General features: G+C 45.6%; 1 protein-coding gene across 18 annotated transcripts in view; it reads right to left on the bottom strand.

Annotated features, from left to right (window-relative positions):
• The window catches only part of LOC110529583 (protein FAM184A), a 110,708-nt gene that overhangs the window by 32,349 nt on the left and 60,291 nt on the right, over positions 1 to 18,068 (bottom strand). For all 18 annotated transcript variants that reach the window (XM_036985007.2, XM_036985012.2, XM_036985010.2 and 15 more), the window contains 2 exons: positions 17,391 to 17,512; positions 2,805 to 2,955 (listed from right to left, as the gene is read on the bottom strand). In XM_036985007.2, coding sequence (XP_036840902.1) covers positions 2,805 to 2,955; positions 17,391 to 17,512 — 273 coding nt within the window. The remainder of the gene's footprint in view (positions 1 to 2,804; positions 2,956 to 17,390; positions 17,513 to 18,068) is intronic.

The raw sequence follows: 18,068 nt of genomic DNA, 5'->3' as shown, positions 1-18,068 counted from the left end.
CATGTGGCAGACAGGCTGCAGTGATCTAAGTGGAGTCAGTGGACGTGTCTGTGGGTTCATGTCAGAGAGGGACTAGTGGGTTTTAGTGGTGATCAAGCCGTGGGTTGCTGTTGACAGTGCAAAGTCGGGCCATTGACAGAAGACATTCACACCTCCCATAGAATCAATACCCACACTGCCTTGGAGTGAACAAGAGGTGACATACAGCGCCTGTAAGGCTGTAATGCTCACTCACTGGTGTGCCCAGAGTCATTATCAAAGTAATCTCCTGCTGGGCAAAATGTTTGACTGCTATCTAAATGGCACCCCTCGTCATCCCTGATAAAATCACAACTCCTTGTGAAGAGGGATAAGAGGTTACTTTATGCCTTCCATTGGGACCTGAGCGCAAACAGCATCAAGCCGGAGACTTGATGACAGCTTTGCACACTCTTGGCATTCTCTCAACCAGCTTCACCTGGAATGCCAAGAGTGAACCCAAGTTTTCCTATACGATTTTGCCTGTGCTTAGCTCTATTCCGTTTCTTTTTATAATAAAAAAAACCCCTCCCTAATCCTTGCTGATTACAAGCATACCCATAACATGATGCAGCCACCACCATGCTTGTAAATAATCAGTGGTAATCAATGATGTGTTCTGCTGGATTTGCCCAAAACATAAGCTTTGAATTCAGGACATAAAGTTAATTTCTTTGCCTCATTTTTGGCAGTTTTACTTTAGTGCCTTATTGCAAACAGGTTGCATGTTTTGGATTATTTTTATTCTGTACAGGCTTCCTTCTTTTCACTCTGTCAATAAGGTTAGTATTGTGGAGTAACAAACTACAATGTTGCTGATCCATCCTCAGTTCTCCTATAATCTCTGTAACTGTTTTAAATTTACCATTGGCCTCATGGTGAAATCCCTGAGCGGTTTCCTTTCTCCCCGGCAACTGAGGTAGGAAGGGCACCTGTATCTTTGTAGTGACATGGTGTATTGATACAGAATCCAAAGTGTAATTAATAGCTTGCTCAAATGGATATTCAATGTCTGCTTTTTAAAAAATTTTTTTTTTTTACCCATTTACCAATAGGTACCCTTCTTTGGAGGCATTGGAAAACCTCTCTGGTCTTTGTGGTTGAATCTGTGTTCGAAATTCTCTGCTCGACTGAGGGAACTTATAGATAATTGTATGTGCGGGATACGGAGATGAGGTACTCATTCAAAATCATGTTAAACACTATTATTGCACACAGAGTGAGACTTGTTAAGCACATTTTTACTCCTAAACATAGTTAGGCTTGCCATAACAAAGGGGATAAATACTTATTAACTCAAGACACTTCAGGTTTAGATTTTTTATTAATTTGTAAAAACATCAAAAAACATAATTCAACTTTGACATTATGGGGTATTGTGTGTAGGCCAGTGGGGGAAAAATATATACATATTTAATCAATTTTAAATGGATTAAAATTCAGGCTGTAACACAACACAATATGGAAAAAGTAACAGAGTGTGAATACTTTCTGAAGGCACTGTAGTTATTATGGCACAGCAGAGAGAGCCGAGTAGGAGGTATAGTAAATCACATGCCACTCAGAGAGGCTGTAATTCTGTCTCGTCAAAATAACAGAAATACACACCTTTCACAGGGTCAGGAAGATGAAAACAGTCCAGTGGGAAGTGCACCAGGAATCAGTTCCAGAGCATATACAGAATATACATGCTCAGAAGAGGGCAGACTCAGGTCATGAGTGTTTCATGCGTGTTGCCTGTGAACTGGATGGCGTTGCTTCACTGCTGTAGCAACCAGTCACAGTGGTTCTACAACAACTCTCTCTGTTTCGAGACAAGGAGTGAAGAGAGAAGCCAAACATACTTCGGTACATTCAGAAAGAACAGAGATTTCAAACCGAAATATAGCCCAGGTAAATAGCCCAGGTATATAGGTATATAGCCCAGGTAAAATACTCTATCCATCCTGAAAAAACACAACACTGCAAGTGTTGCCCACAATAAACCCTGACCTGCGTAAAGGAAAATGGACGCTCTGAAGTGAAACCAGCATCTTTAGTGCAAGCCAGAGCGAGTACACATAGCAGCATCATGCAAGCCACTCACACCAGTTAAATATACTGGTATTTGTTTGTAAATACAGCACAGTGACGGGGAAATAAAGAGGGGAAAGTAGAATATTAATGCAATTAGCAAGTTCAAGTACTTTAAACGTTTCAGTTTGAATTATATTTGGTCCATTCAGTCCCCTTCACAGGGCTGCCAGTGCCAGTTTGGGGAGATTTAAAATGCAATCATTTGAATAGATATCCAATAGAGGGAGTTCAAATGACAACCTCAAACTCACCATGTTGTGTCTTCATACACTACAGTCTCTCCTCTTTTGTGTCAGTGACAGTGCAGGCTATAACTGCAGTGGGAGTTACAGCTAAGGTAACAGAACAGGTTCCTCAGCAGTCTTTCATTGTGATGGCTACCTGCATAGGGCGAGGCCCTGAGCACTCTCCACGCGCCTATTCATGGACATTAAGAAAGTGGATGATTTAATATTGTATGACAAACACTTCCAAATGGACGTTTCATGATATAATGGGTTAAGTGGTGAACATTTACGACCTATGTTATTGACCTTAAGGTATATTAAATCCCTATAGAAATCTCAGCCAAACCTTAGCACTGATGATAATAGTGGACAGATGTAGAAATGATAGAGTCCTCTTACTGTCCAGTTAACCAGGAGCCCAGCCCAGTGTGTATATCACAACACCCAGTTGGTGCAGCAGGGTGAGGGTGGACTGTCTCTTACCTGCTCCAGTAGGTCCTCCACCTTCCTCTGCCAGCTCTCGCGGGCACTGCCCAGCTCCTGCTCCTTGTTCTGGGCCAGCTGGATGAGGGCTGCCCTCTTGTCATCCTCATGATCCTCCCTTAGCTCCTCACGCAGCTTCTTACACTCCTGTCTGTGGACACACACACACGCACACACACACTTTCCATTAAATTAAATAAACACAAGATAATGATGACTATCCAGGGCTCAGCAGATCAAAAATAATGTCAGTTTGACTCGGAAAGCAAAACCTTCTGGAAATAACTTAATGGAGTAGTAATACAGTAGTAATGTATTCCATAAAAAGTGAAGCTGCTGCAAATCATATAGAACAGCGGTCTGTTCACAGTAACGTGAGGTCGACGTATTCCGGGGAACATCATGCTAGTCATGCGTGCAAGAGCACATGCTTGAAAAGCCCCCTCTATAAATATTTAATCTGTGGCATGTTTTAAGACCCTTTCAAACTCCACTTCTCATTGGAATGAGCGACGCAGCACAGCCAAGACATTTGTTAGCAGCAAAAAGAAAATAGAGAAAAATCTGCCACTACGTGCATATTTAATAAACATAATCCATTTGCACTCATCTCCAGAGCACACTGGCGTACAGTGAACATTAGAGAGGACGGAGACAGGGGCCGACTAACAGTGAACATTAGAGAGGAGAGAGACGGGGGGCCGACTAACAGTGAACATTAGAGAGGAGAGAGACGGGGGGCCGACTAACAGTGAACATTACAGAGAAGAGAGAAGGGGGGCCGACTAACAGTGAACATTAGAGAGAAGAGAGACAGGGGCCGACTAACAGTGAACATTAGATAGAAGAGAGACAGGGGCCGACTAACAGTGAACATTAGATAGAAGAGAGACGGGGGCCGACTAACAGTGAACATTAGATAGAAGAGAGACGGGGGGCCGACTAACAGTGAACATTAGATAGAAGAGAGACGGGGGCCGACTAACAGTGAACATTAGATAGAAGAGAGACGGGGGGCCGACTAACAGTGAACATTAGAGAGAAGAGAGACGGGGGGCCGACTAACAGTGAACATTAGAGAGGAGAGAGACGGGGGCCGACTAACAGTGAACATTAGATAGAAGAGAGACGGGGGGCCGACTAACAGTGAACATTAGAGAGAAGAGAGACGGGGGCCGACTAACAGTGAACATTAGATAGAAGAGAGACGGGGGGCCGACTAACAGTGAACATTAGAGAGAAGAGAGACGGGGGGCCGACTAACAGTGAACATTACAGAGAAGAGAGACGGGGGGCCGACTAACAGTGAACATTAGAGAGAAGAGAGACGGGGGCCGACTAACAGTGAACATTAGACAGAAGAGAGACAGGGGCCGACTAACAGTGAACATTACAGAGAAGAGAGAAGGGGGGCCGACTAACAGTGAACATTAGAGAGAAGAGAGACGGGGGCCGACTAACAGTGAACATTAGATAGAAGAGAGACAGGGGCCGACTAACAGTGAACATTACAGAGAAGAGAGAAGGGGGGCCGACTAACAGTGAACATTAGATAGAAGAGAGACAGGGGCCGACTAACAGTGAACATTAGAGAGAAGAGAGACGGGGGGCCGACTAACAGTGAACATTACAGAGAAGAGAGACGGGGGGCCGACTAACAGTGAACATTAGAGAGAAGAGAGACGGGGGCCGACTAACAGTGAACATTAGATAGAAGAGAGACAGGGGCCGACTAACAGTGAACATTAGAGAGAAGAGAGACGGGGGCCGACTAACAGTGAACATTAGATAGAAGAGAGACGGGGGCCGACTAACAGTGAACATTAGAGAGGAGAGAGACGGGGGCCGACTAACAGTGAACATTAGAGAGAAGAGAGACGGGGGCCGACTAACAGTGAACATTAGATAGAAGAGAGACGGGGGCCGACTAACAGTGAACATTAGAGAGGAGAGAGACGGGGGGCCGACTAACAGTGAACATTAGATAGAAGAGAGACGGGGGCCGACTAACAGTGAACATTAGAGAGGAGAGAGACGGGTGGCCCGAATAACAGTGAACATTAGAGAGGAGAGAGACGGGGGCCGAATAACAGTGAACATTAGATAGAAGAGAGAGGGGGGTCGACTAACAGTGAACATTAGATAGAAGAGAGAGGGGGGCCGACTAACAGTGAACATTAGAGAGAAGAGAGACGGGGGCCGACTAACAGTGAACATTAGAGAGAAGAGAGACGGGGGCCGACTAACAGTGAACATTAGATAGAAGAGAGACGGGGGGCCGACTAACAGTGAACATTAGAGAGAAGAGAGACGGGGGGCCGACTAACAGTGAACATTACAGAGAAGAGAGACGGGGTGCCGACTAACAGTGAACATTAGAGAGAAGAGAGACGGGGGCCGACTAACAGTGAACATTAGACAGAAGAGAGACAGGGGCCGACTAACAGTGAACATTAGAGAGGAGAGAGACGGGGGGCCGACTAACAGTGAACATTACAGAGAAGAGAGAAGGGGGGCCGACTAACAGTGAACATTAGAGAGAAGAGAGACGGGGGCCGACTAACAGTGAACATTAGATAGAAGAGAGACAGGGGCCGACTAACAGTGAACATTACAGAGAAGAGAGAAGGGGGGCCGACTAACAGTGAACATTAGATAGAAGAGAGACAGGGGCCGACTAACAGTGAACATTAGAGAGAAGAGAGACGGGGGGCCGACTAACAGTGAACATTACAGAGAAGAGAGACGGGGGGCCGACTAACAGTGAACATTAGAGAGAAGAGAGACGGGGGCCGACTAACAGTGAACATTATAGAGAAGAGAGACGGGGGGCCGACTAACAGTGAACATTACAGAGAAGAGAGACGGGGGGCCGACTAACAGTGAACATTAGAGAGAAGAGAGACGGGGGGCCGACTAACAGTGAACATTACAGAGAAGAGAGACGGGGGGCCGACTAACAGTGAACATTAGAGAGAAGAGAGACGGGGGGCCGACTAACAGTGAACATTACAGAGAAGAGAGAAGGGGGGCCGACTAACAGTGAACATTAGAGAGAGGAGAGACGGGGGCCGACTAACAGTGAACATTAGATAGAAGAGAGACAGGGGCCGACTAACAGTGAACATTACAGAGAAGAGAGAAGGGGGGCCGACTAACAGTGAACATTAGATAGAAGAGAGACAGGGGCCGACTAACAGTGAACATTAGAGAGAAGAGAGACGGGGGGCCGACTAACAGTGAACATTACAGAGAAGAGAGACGGGGGGCCGACTAACAGTGAACATTAGATAGAAGAGAGACGGGGGCCGACTAACAGTGAACATTAGAGAGGAGAGAGACGGGGGCCGACTAACAGTGAACATTAGAGAGAAGAGAGACGGGGGCCGACTAACAGTGAACATTAGATAGAAGAGAGACGGGGGCCGACTAACAGTGAACATTAGAGAGGAGAAAGACGGGGGGGCCGACTAACAGTGAACATTAGATAGAAGAGAGACGGGGGCCGACTAACAGTGAACATTAGAGAGGAGAGAGACGGGGGCCGAATAACAGTGAACATTAGAGAGGAGAGAGACGGGGGCCGAATAACAGTGAACATTAGATAGAAGAGAGAGGGGGGTCGACTATCAGTGAACATTAGATAGAAGAGAGAGGGGGGCCGACTAACAGTGAACATTAGAGAGAAGAGAGACGGGGGCCGACTAACAGTGAACATTAGATAGAAGAGAGACGGGGGCCGACTAACAGTGAACATTAGAGAGAAGAGAGACGGGGGCCGGATAACAGTGAACATTAGAGAGGAGAGAGACGGGGGCCGAATAACAGTGAACATTAGAGAGGACGGAGACAGGGGCCGACTAACAGAGAACATTAGAGAGGAGAGAGACGGGGGCCGACTAACAGTGAACATTAGAGAGGAGAGAGACGGGGGCCGAATAACAGTGAACATTAGAGAGGAGAGAGACGGGTGCCAACTAACAGTGAACATTAGAGAGGAGAGAGACGGGGGTCGACTAACAGTGAACATTAGATAGAAGAGAGACGGGGGCCGACTAACAGTGAACATTAGATAGAAGAGAGAGGGGGGCCGACTAACAGTGAACATTAGATAGAAGAGAGAGGGGGGCCAGCTAACAGTGAACATCAGATAGAAGAGAGAGGGGGGACGACTAACAGTGAACATTAGATAGAAGAGAGACGGGGGCTGAATAACAGTGAACATTAGAGAGGAGAGAGACGGGGGCCGAATAACAGTGAACATTAGAGAGGAGAGAGACGGGTGCCAACTAACAGTGAACATTAGAGAGGAGAGAGACGGGGGTCGACTAACAGTGAACATTAGATAGAAGAGAGACGGGGGCCGACTAACAGTGAACATTAGATAGAAGAGAGAGGGGGGGGCCGACTAACAGTGAACATTAGATAGAAGAGAGAGGGGGGCCAGCTAACAGTGAACATTAGATAGAAGAGAGAGGGGGGCCGACTAACAGTGAACATTAGATAGAAGAGAGAGGGGGGCCAGCTAACAGTGAACATTAGATAGAAGAGAGACGGGGGCCGACTTACAGTGAACATTAGATAGAAGAGAGACGGGGGGGGTGACTAACAGTGAACATTAGAGAGGAGAGAGACGGGGGCCGACTAACAGTGAACATTAGAGAGAAGAGACGGGGGGCCGACTAACAGTGAACATTAGAGAGGAGAGAGACGGGAGCCGAATAACAGTGAACATTAGAGAGGAGAGAGACGGGGGGGCCGACTAACAGTGAACATAGAAGAGAGAGGGGGGTCGACAAACAGTGAACAGTAGATTGAAGAGAGAGGGGGGCCGACTAACAGTGAACATTAGAGAGGAGAGAGACGGGGGCCGACTAACAGTGAACATTAGAGAGAAGAGAGACGGGGGGCCGACTAACAGTGAACATTAGAGAGGAGAGAGACGGGGGGGCCGACTAACAGTGAACATTAGAGAGGAGAGAGACGGGGGCCGACTAACAGTGAACATTAGAGAGGAGAGACGGGGGGCCGACTAACAGTGAACATTAGATAGAAGAGAGAGGGGGGCCAGCTAACAGTGAACATTAGATAGAAGAGAGAGGGGGGCCGAATAACAGTGAACATTAGATAGAAGAGAGAGGGGGGCCTGCTAACAGTGAACATTAGATAGAAGAGAGACGGGGGCCAACTAACAGTGAACATTAGAGAGGAGAGAGAGACGGGGGGCCGACTAACAGTGAACATTAGAGAGGAGAGAGACGGGGGCCGACTAACAGTGAACATTAGAGAGGAGAGAGACGGGGGCCGACTTACAGTGAACATTAGATAGAAGAGAGACGGAGGGGTGACTAACAGTGAACATTAGAGAGAAGAGAGACGGGGGCCGAATAACAGTGAACATTAGAGAGGAGAGAGACGGGGGCCGAATAACAGCGAACATTAGAGCGGACAGAGACGGGGGCCGAATAACAGCGAACATTAGAGAGAAGAGAGACGGGGGGCCGATTAACAGTGAACATTAGAGAGGAGAGAGACGGGGGGGCCGACTAACAGTGAACATTAGAGAGGAGAGAGACGGGGGCCGACTAACAGTGAACATTAGAGAGGAGAGAGAGGGGGGCCAGCTAACAGTGAACATTAGATAGAAGAGAGAGGGGGGCTGAATAACAGTGAACATTAGATAGAAGAGAGAGGGGGGCCAGCTAACAGTGAACATTAGATAGAAGAGAGACGGGGGCCAACTAACAGTGAACATTAGAGAGGAGAGAGAGACGGGGGCCGACTAACAGTGAACATTAGAGAGGAGAGAGACGGGGGCCGACTTACAGTGAACATTAGATAGAAGAGAGACGGAGGGGTGACTAACAGTGAACATTAGAGAGGAGAGAGACGGGGGCCGACTAACAGTGAACATTAGAGAGAAGAGAGACGGGGGCCGAATAACAGTGAACATTAGAGAGGAGAGAGACGGGGGCCGAATAACAGTGAACATTAGAGAGGACAGAGACGGGGGCCGAATAACAGTGAACATTAGAGAGGAGAGAGATGGGTGCCAACTAACAGTGAACATTAGAGAGGAGAGAGACAGGGGGCTGACTAACAGTGAACATTAGAGAGGAGAGAGACGGAGGCCGACTAACAGCGAACATTAGAGAGGAGAGAGACGGGGGCCGAATAACAGCGAACATTAGAGAGGAGAGAGACGGGGGCCGACTAACAGTGAACATTAGAGAGGAGAGAGACGGGGGTCGACTAACAGTGAACATTAGATAGAAGAGATACGGGGGCAGACTAACAGTGAACATTAGATAGAAGAGAGACGGGGGGCCGACTAACAGTGAACATTAGATAGAAGAGAGAGGGGGGGCCAGCTAACAGTGAGCATTAGAGAGGAGAGAGATGGGAGCCGAATAACAGTGAACATTAGAGAGGAGAGAGACGGGGGGGGCGACTAACAGTGAACATTAGAGAGGAGAGAGATGGGGGCCGACTAACAGTGAACATTAGAGAGGAGAGACGGGGGGCCGACTAACAGTGAACATTAGAGAGGAGAGAGACGGGGGCCGAATAACAGTGAATATTAGAGAGGAGAGAAGGGGGGCCGACTAACAGTGAACATTAGAGAGGAGAGAGACGGGGGCCGATTAACAGTGAACATTAGAGAGGAGAGACGGGGGGCCGACTAACAGTGAACATTAGAGAGGAGAGAGACGGGGGCCAGCTAACAGTGAACATTAGATAGAAGAGAGAGGGGGGCCAGCTAACAGTGAACATTAGATAGAAGAGAGAGGGGGGCCGACTAACAGTGAACATTAGAGAGGAGAGACGGGGGGCCGACTAACAGTGAACATTAGAGAGGAGAGAGACGGGGGCCGAATAACAGTGAATATTAGAGAGGAGAGAAGGGGGGCCGACTAACGGTGAACATTAGAGAGGAGAGAGACGGGGGGGCCGACTAACAGTGAACATTAGAGAGGAGAGAGACGGGGGCCGACTAACAGTGAACATTAGAGAGGAGAGACGGGGGGCCGACTAACAGTGAATATTAGAGAGGAGAGAAGGGGGGCCGACTAACAGTGAACATTAGAGAGGAGAGAGACGGGGGCCGAATAACAGCGAACATTAGAGAGGAGAGACGGGGGGCCGACTAACAGTGAACATTAGAGAGGAGAGAGACGGGGGCCGAATAACAGTGAATATTAGAGAGGAGAGAAGGGGGGCCGACTAACAGTGAACAATAGAGAGGAGAGAGACGGGGGGCCGACTAACAGCGAAGATGTTAATGCATGCGCCTGGGACACAGAGGGTCTCTAGGAGGTTAACTTCAGGACAGGGTCTATTTTACTCCATTTCCGCCTGACTGACGTGCCCAAAGTAAACTGCCGGTTGCTCAGGCCCTGAAGCCAGGATATGCATATAATTGGTACCATTGGAACGTATAGGGAAATAATTCAATCTAGCTCCCAGTATGCAATACCTGTGGCTTCTACTGGATGTCAGTAATCTTTGTTCAAGGTTTCAGGCTTGTTTCTTCCCAAACAAGTTAGAATTCTGAGTTTTAGTATTGGGATACAGACTTGGAAATCAGTCTTACGCGCACGCGACGAAGAGGACGCGCACCTGCTAATATTATTTTCCTATTGAACATATTCTTTCCGTATGAAATATTATAGTTTAATTACATTTAGGGTATCTGAGGATTAAATAGAAACGTATTTTGAGTTGTTTTAACAAAATTTAGCGGTAGCTTTTTAGATTCCTTTCTCTACATGTTGAACGGAGTGGATTACTCAAATCGATGGCGCCAACTAAACAGACTTTTTGGGATATAAGGACGGATTTTCATCTAACAAAACGACACTACAAGTTGTAGCTGGGACCCTTTGGAAGACAAATCAGAGGAAGATTTTCAAAAAGTAAGTGAATATTTAAATCGCTATTTGTGAATTTATGAAACCTGTGCTTGTGGAATAATATTTTGATGTGGATAGCCGTCCTCAAACAATCGCATGGCATGCTTTCGCTGTAAAGCCTATTGTAAATCAGACAGTGCGGTTAGATTAACAAGAATTTAAGCTTAAAAATGATATAAGACACTTGTATGTTCCTAAATGTTTAATATCCATAATTTTAATTAGTATTTATTTGAATTGTGCGCCCTCCAGTTTCACCGGAAGTTGTCCCGCTAGCGGGGCCCCTAGCCTTATGAAGTTTTAACAGCTCAACATTATGTCCTGTATTTGCTGAACATTTCCAGCACGCCGCTGGCTGTCGGAGCTCTGGAGGTGTTCCGAGTCCACATCCTTGGGAACAGAGCAGAGCGTACATCTGTGTAGAATTCCCCACGGCGTCATGCAGACATCTCCCACCTCACCATCTCAGTGCTATCCAATGCCCACATGTTTAACGGCGCTGCAAATACCTTTTAGTAGGAGTGTGGACTGCATGTTAATCGTTATTTATCAGAGAATGACGTTGTTAAGGGCAGGACGCCACCAGTGTTTTTGTCCCTCCTAACACCAGATGAGCATCAGGGTAGGGTGAGAGAGTGCTATGACGCATCACACCAGTTTAGCCCGCTGACACTTCTGCAAGGACATGTGTTGATCCTCATCGCTTCAGAAAAACACAGACACGCAGCTCTCAGGGCCTTTATATTGTAAAGAGCCTCACATTCATATTCATAACCCAGCCCCGAATCCCCAATCTGGCTAATTACCTAGGAGGGCACTCAGCACCTGGTGTGCAGAGGAGATGGGAAGGAAGAAGTGGTGAGAATGTAGAGAAGACAGAGAGGATGGAGGAGTGTAGGCAGTAGGGGATAATGGAAGAAGGACAGTGGAGCATGTAGAGGAAGGAGAATGGGAGGGTATAGCGAGAATGGAGGAATTACGTCAGTGTGAAATTCCCATTGAGATCCAAGCTTTCACTCTGAACACCAAAAAGATGACAGGCAGTCAGTCACAAATGGACTCCATCCAGTGGCGTAGTGCAGTTTCACAGGGACGTTTTTGACCGTCTCCACGGTAGCTCCGTTGACGAGGATGGGGGCATGCCCAGCCTGGTTCCTCCTGAAGTCCACAATCAGCTCGTTTGTTTTGCTGACGTTGAGGGAGAGGTTGTTTACCTGGCACCACGTCGTCAGAGTGCAGACCTCCTCGTCATTGTCGGTAATCAGGCATACTGCTCTCGTGTTGTCAGTGAAATGTATAATTGAGTTGGAACTGTGTACGGCCATGCATCTCTGGGTATACAAGGAGTACAGGAGGGGACGGAGGACGCACCCTTGTAGGGCCCCTGTGTTAAGGACCACAGGAGGAGGTGTTGCTGCCTACCTTCAACACCTGGGGACGGCCCGTCAAAAAGCATCCTCAAAGTATGCATTCCTTTTGTCCAGGTGAGTGAGGGTAGTATCCAGTGCAATGGCGATTGGTGATAATCCCCGAGAACTCTCTCGGGAAGATAAAAAGAGCGACATTTGATGACCAACTATTCGAAGTCTGGAGAGCAGAACCTTTGAAGTGCCTGTACATTGCGCCAATCGCAATACTTGTTACTGGTCATGAAACAGACACCACCACCTTTGTTCTTGCCAGACAGAGAGAGCCCACTTCCTATCTGCTCGATGAACTGTAAAACTCACTGGTTGAATATAATCAATTTGAATGTCGGAGGAAAGCCAAGTCTCAGAAAAACTGAAAAAGTATGTTGCAGAATCTGATGTCCGTCTGGAAGGAGATCCTCGTTCTGAGTTTGTCAAGCTAATTCACTAATGAGTAGTATAAAATGTAATGGAGGACGGGTCGCCCGGCGTCTCAATCGCACTAAGACCCCTCCACGTCTGCCTCTCCATCAGCGTCTTTGTTTTCTTCTATCCGGTAGGACTCCCAGGCTACCCGGTGCCTCACTGACGAGGCTAGAACATTGTTTCCGCTGTCTCTGGGAATTCGGGAAGATCGGGTGGATGGTGAGTACCAAGCAATTCATATTCCAATAGTTCTACCTGGGTGTATGAAGTAATGCATTAAACAAACAGAGCAAGAAAATGAGAGAACACACTAGAAAAAGTAGAAACCTGCAAAGTTTTCTAGGAGCTCGCGGCGAGGCTACCATGTTCATTCAGCATCATCATCCTTTATAATCGTGAGAGAAATTGAACTAGTTAGTTGCTAGCTAGTTAGTTATACACCATGACCTGTTAGTTATACACACTGACCTGTTCACTGAACATGCTACCTTGTCCCGGACCGGCTGTTTTCATCCCTCTCTCTCCCCCTCTACTGCACCTGCTGTCTCGGCCTTTGAATGCTCAGCTACGAAAAGCCAACTGACATTTACTCCTGAGGTGCTGGTAATCTATGAACGTTTGATCTGTCTTAATGGCCATGTACTCTTATAATCTCCACTTGGCACAGTCAGAAAAGGACTGGCCACCCCTCAGAGCCTGGTTCCTCTCTAGGTTTTTCACTAGGTTCCTGCCTTTCTAAGGAATTTTTCCTAGCCACAGTGCTTCTACATCTGCATTGCTTGCTGTTTGGGGTTTTAGACTGGGTTTCTGTATAAGCACTTTGTGACATCATCTGATGTAAAAAGGGCGTCATAAATACATTTGATTGATTGATTATACCTAGGTAACTTACAAGGTTGGGTGACTTTTGTCAAAACGCATCTTATTGTGGATAGCTACTTGTCCCTCATGCTAGCCTTTTCAGCAAAATATCACTTCAGAAACATCAAAATATAAAATATTGATTTGAACAGCATTGTAGACCATCTCTCCCCTCATACTGCAGCTTTAGCTAATCTCAAAATAACAGAGAAATGCTGTGAAAACCATTGGTTGGCATGGAAGAATGGGCCAAAATACCAGCAACAGTGTGTGAAAACCTTGTGAAGACTTACAGAAAACGTTTGACCTCTGTCATTGCCAACAAAGGGTATATAACAACGTATTGAGATAAACTTTTGTTATTGACCAAATACTTATTTTCCACCATAATTTGCAAATAAATTCATTAAAAATCCTACAATGTGATTTTCTGGATTGATTAGTTGAAGTGTACCTATGGTGAAAATTACAGGCCGCTCTCATCATTTTAAGTGGGAGAACTTGCACAATTGGTGGCTGACTAAATACTTTTTTCCTCCACTGTACCTAACCATAAACATCAATGCCTTTCTTAAAATCAATACACAGAAGTATATATTTTCAAACCTGCATATTTAGTTAAAAGAAATTCATGTTAGCAGGCAATATTAAACTAGGGAAATTGTGTCACTTCTCTTGCGTTCATTGCATGCAGAGTCAGGGTATAGGCAACAGTTTGGGCCGCCTGGCTCGTTGCGAACTAATTTGCCAGAATTTTACGCAATTATGACATAACATTGAAGGTTGTGCAATGTAACAGCAATATTTAGACTTATGGATGCCACCCGTTAGATAAAATACGGAACGGTTCCGCATTTCACTGAAATAATAAACGTTTGGTTTTCAAAATGATCGTTTCTGGATTTGACCATATTAATAACCTAAGGATCGTATTTCTGTGTGTTATTATATTATAATTAAGTCTATGATTTGATAGAGCAGTCTGACTGAGCGGTGGTAGGCAGCAGCAGGCTCGTAAGCATTCATTCAAACAGCACTTTACTGCATTTGCCAGCAGCTGTTTATGACTTCAAGCCTATCAACTCCCGAGATTAGGCTGGCAATACTAAAGTACCTATTAGAAAATCCAATAGTCAAAGGTATTTGAAATACAAATATTATGGAGAGAAATTGTCCTATAATAACTAACTACAACCTAAAACTTCTTACCTGGGAATATTGAAGACTCATGTTAAAAGGAACCACCAGATTTCATGTTAGCTTTTTTACATGGCACATATTGCACTTTTACTTTCTTCTCCAACACTTTGTTTTTGCATTATTTAAACATGTTTCATTATTTATTTGAGACTACATTTATTTTATTGATGTATTATATTAAGTTAAAATAAAAGTGTTAATTCAGTATTGTTGTAATTGTCATTATTACAAATATATATTTATAAAAAAATATATATTTAAAAATGGCCGATTAATCGTTATTGGCTTTTTTGGTCCTCCAATAATCGGTATCGGCGTTGAAAAATCATAATTGGTCGACCTCTAATTAATATCCACCATTGGCAGTTTTTTTTTTTAAAGTTTGAAATTGGGATCCTTTGCTCTGGACATGTCACGCCCTGACCATAGTTTGCTTTGTATGTTTTTAGGTTTTGTTTGGTCAGGGTGTGATCTGAGTGGGCATTCTATGTTCGATGTCTAGTTTGTCTGTTTCTGTGTTTGGCCTGATATGGTTCTCAATCAGAGGCAGGTGTTAGTCGTTATCTCTGATTGGGAACCATATTTAGGCAGCCTGTTTTGTCATTGTGGGTTGTGGGTGATTGTCTATGTTAGTTGCTTGTGTCAGCACATTTGGTATATAGCTTCACGGTCGTTGTTCATTTATTGTTTTGTTCAGTTTACTTTGTGTTTTCGTCATCCATTAAAATGATGCATTCACACCACACTGCGCTTTGGTCCGCTTCTTACGACGATCGTGACAGGACAAGGGAATTTCCAGGCATAGAGGCGACATGAAATTACTAGTATTGAAAGTATTTAGAAAATTCTCCACATTTATATTTTACTATAAAAATTCCCCTAAATGTATATAATCTCAAATAATCCATTTTTTTTTCAACTATAAAAATGTTGTTTCCCTGCTGGACAAGGATTAGCCTGACTTTCAAGAATCCCCCCCACATCTGGGGCACACCAACGCCAATAACTGCATCTCTCACAAAGCTTTCATTTGACTGAGGTAAATCTCAATTGATAGAAACTGACTGTGGATGTTCATGATACCCAGTTCTGACATCACCGCAATGAAACACAGTAGCGAAGCTCCCTGTTCTATTCTAGCCGTCTGGAATGGTGGACCTTAAAGGGCTCTCTCTCTCTCAGAACATACACAGAGCCAGACCAGCTCTGTTCAATCATTTTCTGTCTGTGACGCTACGTGTGTGTGTATTCTCCATGTGTTCTCTGTGCAGGTGTGCAGGTGTGTCATAGACGCTGCGGTGCGGTCGGGTGGTGCCGCCCATCTGCATTGTCCCTCTTGCTAATGCAGTTCATGTTCAAGCCCACCATTACATAAGGTAAACAGAGAGAGGAGGTTTTAAATGTGGGTATTTCTGCTGCTGTATCTCGCTCCACATCACCAGCAGGTGGAGAGATGTGTCTGACAGTCCGTCACAGGACATGAAAGAGAGGTGCTCCTTAGCACCTCCTCCTACTGAGAAGGGCCTAGAACAGAGGAGGGAGGAGGAAAATGGGAATATCTCTCCCTCTGCCTTTACCTCTCTCTCTCTCGCTCTCCCTGAGTGGCATGTTGGCTCGAGTTCGACATGGCAGAAGTACAATCAGAACCCCCGGGGGTTGTGTTTTGCATTATGCTTTACTAGAGAAAAAGCAGTCTTCAATTTAGTTTTAATTACTATCTCACTTAATAAAAACCCTAAATGCTGTCAGAACTAAAGAGCATGTAAAATGCATAACTTACAAATTACAAAATGAAAAGGCGCTGAAGGGGAATGCAACTGTGAAATATGAACATTGCGAGAGAGGAGGGTAAATGAAACCTAATTACAGTACACGAGATAAAGAGGAGGACAGGAGAAAACTTTGAGCTGATCTGGATGGTGTTATTGTAGAAGTCCATGTGTAGCAGAGCCTTCCTGGTGATCAGGCATCCCTAATGCTGTATTAACATTGACCCCAGCAAGGGAGAGAGACACTAATTGGACTGTCTGATGAGCTAGGATGAACTTCCTCCTCCTCCTCCTCATCTCCAGTGTCACATCTCTGAGCTGCAGTTCTGTTCACACCGTGATTCACATGTCCCTGATGCGCTGTGGTCGACATTGAGATTCAAATGGCCCTTTATTGTGCCAACAAAATGTTTTTACACTTGAAATTCATAAGCAGTGGCTTGTCACTCGGGCTCAATTCCCTTGGTAAACAACCGCTTTTGCTTCAGACGAAAAACACATTTAGAGGTAGACGAGGGCAGCGGCTGAACAAATGTTGTGAAAAATGAAGGCCCATATTTTGGGGCAGTATAATTTCACATCATCATCATCTCCTCCTCTTTCACTTGCACACAAACTCAATGTGTGACCTAGCTAGCTACAGTACTTACAAGTACAGCATTATTAGTGTTATTATTACTCTAATGATCTGTGTGGACGCTGAGCCCTCTAAAGATAATTCCAATGGTCACAGGCCTTTTCAGTGGTCATAATCTGTGTTGCAGCACTGGCTCTTTTTAAATGAAGCCGTCCATTCATAATCCTCTGAGCCAGGGAGAGAAGGACCTCCTGCTGGGGAGAGACCAGCCCTGGACTGGTATTATTAGTATGAAGCTGGATTCACTCTTTCACTTAACTTCTCCATCGCCATCCTTGGCACATCTCAACCAAATTAACCCCAGGGCCAAGGCAGACCCAAAAACAAGAAATGCATGTACGCACACACACACACACACACACCACACACACCTTAACGTCTCGGTCCACTTGAGCTCCAGTTCCAGTGCCATCTTGTCCATCTTGAGCTTCTCGTCCTCTTTAATAGTGATGACTTTAGCCTCGTGCTGCTTCTTCTGGGCCTCCATCTCTCCCTGAGACGGGGAAGGAGAAAGACAGAAAGACAGGAATAAAGAGAGAAAGGGTTAATGATATTAACTCTCATGATAAACAACACAATTGAGCATGAGATCTAACCATGTATGGACAGGAGTCAACACACATTACTACCAATGAGGATCTTGGGGGCCTGTGTGAACATGGGTGCTCTGTGCTCTGTGTGATCAGTCAGAGGAGAGGAAAAACAGCCTGGACCTACTACCATCAATGCCGCTCCAAAACTTCCCCTGACATTCATTCAGACCACAGCCTGCTTCATTACGCAGGACCAGAGCGAGGGAGCGAGAGAGGGAAGAGGAGAGAGGGGAGCCTCAGAAGGTCAATGGCATAATGAAGTGCCAATGCCACATGGGCTCTTTAAAGATGAGAACAAAATGTACAATCTGAGCCTGATTAGGTATGTCAACCCAAAGCTGCTGGAAAGCCTGCTTAGTATATGAAGAATTGGAATCTGGGACAAAGCTGCTGGAAAGCCTGCTCGGCATATGAAGAATTGGAATCTGGGACAAAGCTGCTGGAAAGCCTGCTTAG

This window comes from Oncorhynchus mykiss, chromosome 8 (genome assembly GCF_057628025.1).
Source record: "Oncorhynchus mykiss isolate SJ-2025 chromosome 8, ASM5762802v1, whole genome shotgun sequence".
NCBI classification, from domain to species: domain Eukaryota; kingdom Metazoa; phylum Chordata; class Actinopteri; order Salmoniformes; family Salmonidae; genus Oncorhynchus; species Oncorhynchus mykiss.
This window is presented reverse-complemented; position numbering and strand designations above follow the sequence as displayed.